At 38.1% G+C, this 5,408-nt stretch overlaps 1 protein-coding gene across 1 annotated transcript in view; it reads right to left on the bottom strand.

The window, feature by feature from the left end:
* Positions 1-2,438: 2,438 nt before the first annotated feature.
* The window catches only part of Tbc1d8b (TBC1 domain family member 8B), a 61,030-nt gene continuing 58,060 nt past the window's right edge, over positions 2,439-5,408 (bottom strand). Inside the window, exon 21 of the mRNA XM_031368637.1 lies at positions 2,439-4,954. Within this exon, the coding sequence (XP_031224497.1) occupies positions 4,562-4,954 (393 nt within the window). The 3' untranslated portion in view covers positions 2,439-4,561. The remainder of the gene's footprint in view (positions 4,955-5,408) is intronic.

The raw sequence follows: 5,408 nt of genomic DNA, 5'->3' as shown, positions 1-5,408 counted from the left end.
AAAAAAAAATAAGAAAACAAACAAAACAAAACAAAATAAAAACAAAAAACAAAAAAGAAAAAAGAAAAAGAAAAAGAAAAAATGGTGGAGGATAAATTGTGGGCACTCAAAATCTCTTCCACCCCTATACCCCATTGCAGAACCAGAGACCTCTATTGCCAGAATGCACTGTGCTCTTTGCCTTTCCTAAAGCTTGCCAATCATTCAGAAATTCTAGGAACTGTGTCTGATTAACCATTCCTTAGTTACATGGCTAAAAGGTGTAAAGATGCTGCGAAATCAATCCCACGTTGTTGTTGTTTTTTTAATTAGGTATTTTCTTTATTTACATGTCATATGATATCTCCTTTTCCAGTCTCCCCTGTTGTTTTATAAGGTACATAACTGATCTGTGGCTGGCAAGGTGTGACAGAATACATCAAGGTGACACGAGGGACTTTGTTTTTAGGGCAAAGAAACTATTCTGTATTCTTTTTTTAAAGATTTATTTATTATTATAATTAAGTACACTGTAGCTGTCTTCAGACGCAGCAGAAGAGGGCGTCAGATCTCGTTACGGGTGGTTGTGAGCCACCATGTGGTTGCTGGGATTTGAACTCAGGACCTTCAGAAGAACAGTCAGTGCTCTTATCCACTGAGCCATCTCTCCAGCCCTATTCTGTATTCTTGTTGTGATACAAGTATACATGCTAAGATCCACAGATGCATGTACCATAAAAAAGTTAGTTTATGATATTATCAGACCAAACCCTCCCCACCACAATGATAGCCTTGACCAGCTGTATAAATGAGGACTGCAGCAAACACCCAGTTTCTCCATCCTTCTTAAGTATATATTCATATAGAATATCAATTTTTCTTCAATAGTCTCTCCTCCTTCTGTTTTATATCAGGTGAAATTAATTAACTTATAATTTAGTTTACACATTGTAGGATATCAAGTTCTGATCAAGAATGATTAAAGAGGAGCAAACATCAGCCGTGGATGGATTCAAGTAACTGATAGAGACTTGGATCTTCCGTTAGGAGAGAGCAGTGACCTTTTGTTTATTGACAGAAGGTTTATGTGATGATGCACAGGGGCAGCAGCTGCTGCTATTACCTATTATTTAAAGGTCTGTGCCCCAGTTTAGGGGCAATAAGTGGGAGAGGGTGGGGTGGCAGGCATGGGGAGGGAGGAGGCAACAGGGGTTTGTTCTTGTTTTTGTTTGTTTGTTGGAGGGGAAACTGGGAAAGGAGAAATCATATGACATGTAAATAAAGAAAATATCTAATAAAAATTTTAAAAAATATTTTAAAAAAGTACTAGAAAGGTGTTGTGAATACTAAAAGCAAGAAGTACTATAGATAATGGCACAAATTGACAATCGTTGCAGGTAGATGCTAAGGCTCTCCAGGGCAGCTCTCGTAATCTCTGCCTGCAGATCTTGTTTTTGTGTGATCCTCTCCCCTTGAGCATAGGCAGAACTCATTACTTGTTTTTCGTTAAAAGCACATGGCAAAGGCAAGGCACCGCTAAGAGACTCTTTCCAGAAGACTCACTCTAGATAGGGCTAGCCTTTTTATCTCAAGACCTATAGATGCTAAAGGCACCTGTAGAATTGTGTGAGGCCTTTAGCAGCCGAGGGTGGCCAATCTATAAGAGGCTGTGGTTTCAGACCTAGATAGAAAGGACACAGAGACTTGGAAGTTGAACCTTACCTGAGAACCAGTCTAGATTACCCTTGGTCACAGCCTCATGATCCTACTGAGAGGACCTAGCTAGGCTTAGTCCCTTAGTGACGACACACTAAAATAAGTTAGATAATAAATGTGCATTGTACTAATTTACTATGCAGCATGAGAAGGAGGGAAACCCTCACACAACTCTCAGTATCCATTCTGGTCTATGAGGGTGTTTGCTGGACTTCAGAAGGGAAAAGGACAATTCCCACCTTCCTCTCCCACGATGATTCTGGACTTTGATGATTCTCGAGTCTTGGCTGGCAGAGGCAAGGTGGACACTTGCTTCTGACATCCACTGCTGAAGATGACTGTGAAGATGTTTGGCTGTTCCACTGCCACTTAGTTATGGGTGCCTGGGTGCTGAGGGGCAAGAAACTTGGCATCCATTGGCAAGTGAATCATGTCTCCGGAGGTAGCAGGAGTGTTTGCACTCTTGCAGTCTCCTAATCATACAAGAACTAGCAACTTTCCTGGTAGCCTGGGAGGGGCATGGTCTTGGATCTTGGGTTTGAAAGTTCAACTAAGTCGGTCCTTCTAATAATGCTACAAGCCACTTACTATCCAGTGAAAACAGTTTCCTGCCTAAACTAATTGAGAATGAATTGTTTTGTTTTTGTTTTTTGTTGTTTTTTGTTTTGCAGCTAGACCCTAAACTGATGGAGAAATATCAAGTGATATTTCAGTTATGTATAAATAAAGTGCATAATAAAACATTTGGCTTTTTAGTAAACATTTTCATATTTAATATAATATATTTTTAATACTTAGTTTTATAAAGACAAAGTCATGTTATAACATTTAATGTAAAAGGCATAATGCACTGGTCCAGTTTGACACAACAGAATATTTTGAATATTGTGAACAACTCATTTTGCTTAACAAGGCAGCAGCTACAAAACTATAGCATGTTTTTCTTACTTCTCCTGCAGACTCAGAAAATACATTGTTGTCTTGCTTTCATTTATAATCTTCTTGAAACTCAAAAAATCCTTTTAAATATTTATTTTTAATTAAGCTAGACTAAAATACAATATTCAGTAATCTTTACTATTTTGACTTTAAAATAATATCAAAAACTAACAACATATTCTCTTAAGAAAGTATTTGTTGTAAATACAACTGACAAAATATTCAACAAAGTGTATATAATAGTGTCTTTGTATACAAGCACAGACCATATGTTTTTCTAGAGCTATTGTCATATAATTTAACAATCATTGCATAATGGTAGATGTGTGATGGTTCTCACATAAACTATTAACTACGATTGAAAATTGGGACATATTTTAGCTAATCATTTTAGCTAGTTGAGGCAGAAAGACTTAAACTATCTCTTTTAAGTAGTCATTTCCTTGAAAAGACAGCATAATCAAATCTTAATGCTACCAGCATTTGACCAAATCTAACTCAGGAATTTTCAAAGACACAACTTGAGAAGTGCTTAACATCACTGAAAATAGTATATAGTATGGTAACACAGCTAGGTTGTAGTCACAGTATGTTCTTGTCGAAGGCTGACCACGACAATTCCTTCCCAGAAAGGGAGACTTCTTTGGTCCCCATGAAGGAGGTCTACCCTTTCATTGTTTTCCTCTAGTCAAGTCAGAGGCTCGAAATCCAAGTCTAGTGTGAAGACATAAAGCTCCACATGGTGGTTCCTGCCCCACTTGCCAAGTCAACTGCTAAATAAATTACTCGTCAACAATGGCAGAAGACAGGGCAGATCTGCATGGTTTGCTTGTTTTTGTTTGTTTGCTCTGTTCTTTTTAAAGTGCTATTAAAGTCCATATATATTTAAATGGACTGCCATAGAAGCATAAAGTATGTAGAAATTGCACATCTCAGTCAAACCTTTTTAGGTAGATGCTGGCAATTCTTCATCGTACCTTAGCAAGTATTATGTGAAGTCTACTTCACATGCTTGCCAGACTAATACAGCAATTCAGTCTTAGTGTACCTGTTGCACATTACCTACTATACATTAAAATGCAACGGGTAAAAATTCAAAATATAAAGCTGGGACACAAGCAATCACAAGCTATTCTGAAACAAAGGCCATAAACAATGCCACTCTAAAGAATTTTTAGTTGTGCCTCAGTCTAACTGAAAGAGCTATAGAGTCAACTAAACTGTCTTCTAACCCCCCTTTTTTTCAAAATGCTGGCTTTATTTGATTTAAGTCTAGATCTGCTGTTGTTTTTCTTTATATCAGCTCAGAATTTAGACTTCTTGATTTGTGTTTATCAGCAACTGAGTTAGTAGTGTTAACCACCAAGGGCTCAATCCCCCAAGAACAGAGGATGCAGAAGTTGCTTTTTAGAACTATGTAGTACTGTATTGAATCAAATTGAGTTTTAGAAGTTAATCTTTCAGTTATAGAAATTGGCAATCAGGGCCCTGAAAAGGCAACTTCCTAGATAATTAAGGCTACAGTTCTAAAGCCCAGTTTTCTGAAGTGTTTTTATAAGACTAGGGTGATCTGAAACACAAGGCTTACAGATATGCCATAACAGCATTATAATAAATACGCTACCACCTTTCCAAACAGCAGTAATGGCATGGAAACAGCAGCACAAACTTGTGACTGATTCACTAAAGTGATATGGTGGTGCCCTCTGGTGGTTCCACTGAGCATGTGACCCTGATGCGGCTTATCTTGTGACAGTGGGAGACTTTTTTTTAAAAGTGCAATTAATACAAAGGAATGAACCATTGTGCTTCTGAGTAGCTTTTTCTTCTGCCTTGGAGCACATCGGGTAATGCAACATATCCCTGAGAAGTATTCCCAGGAACCAGGCTCATAGTACAGGCATCTTGGCAAATCCGATTGAGAGATTTACATCTTGGTTCTAGACCTTAACTGGGAGCTTTTCGCATTTTCTAGCTTGACTTTTAAATCTAAGGGTCTCTCAAAAAAACTCACCAAGGCTGGTTCATTTAACAGGGAAGCAAGAATCTGCTCAAATGCAAAAGACCACTGATTTTCTTCCCTGGGAGGGAAAGGATCTTTCTTCACACTGCTCTCTGCATTCCCTTCACTGGGTCCAGAATCACAGGCTGCACTGGAGTATCCTTTGGCTGATGATGCTGGGCTATGGAGTTTCCTTCCAACTTCTTCCATCCTGAGCAGAAGGTTGGTTACAATAGCAATGGCTTGATATAGTGACTCCTCTTCAGGGTCCTCATGAAATAAATTATACAGGGTCTTTGAAAACTGAATAAATTGTGACTAGAAGACACAAGTTGGAGATAGAATATTTTAACATTAAACTTAGGAAATATAAGTGGAACTTAGAAGTGGATAGGATTCTGTATAAAATTTATAGTATATAACCTTCACCATGGAACTAAACCATGATACATCTTTGCTTAAGGAAGGTAAGTATGAGCCATAGAAGAACATGCCACTAAAGCCATCTCACACATTGCCTAATCAAAGAATATCATATCAAAACTAATTTCTGGCAGCTTTATTGGCACTAAATATATGGCTTGCCAGGATTATTTAGTGTTGGATGACAATTTGGTTACTCAAAATTCTATATTTTCTGCCACGTAATTCTCATCAACCAATTTTAAGAAAAGGATTATGGGACAAGGCAGTGGTGGTGCATGCCTTTAATCCCAGCACTTGAGAGGCAGAGGCAGGCAGATATCTGAGTTCAAGGCCAGCCTGGTCTACA

The sequence above is a fragment of the Mastomys coucha genome, chromosome X, assembly GCF_008632895.1.
Source record: "Mastomys coucha isolate ucsf_1 chromosome X, UCSF_Mcou_1, whole genome shotgun sequence".
In the NCBI taxonomy this organism is placed as follows: Eukaryota; Metazoa; Chordata; class Mammalia; order Rodentia; family Muridae; genus Mastomys; species Mastomys coucha.
This window is presented reverse-complemented; position numbering and strand designations above follow the sequence as displayed.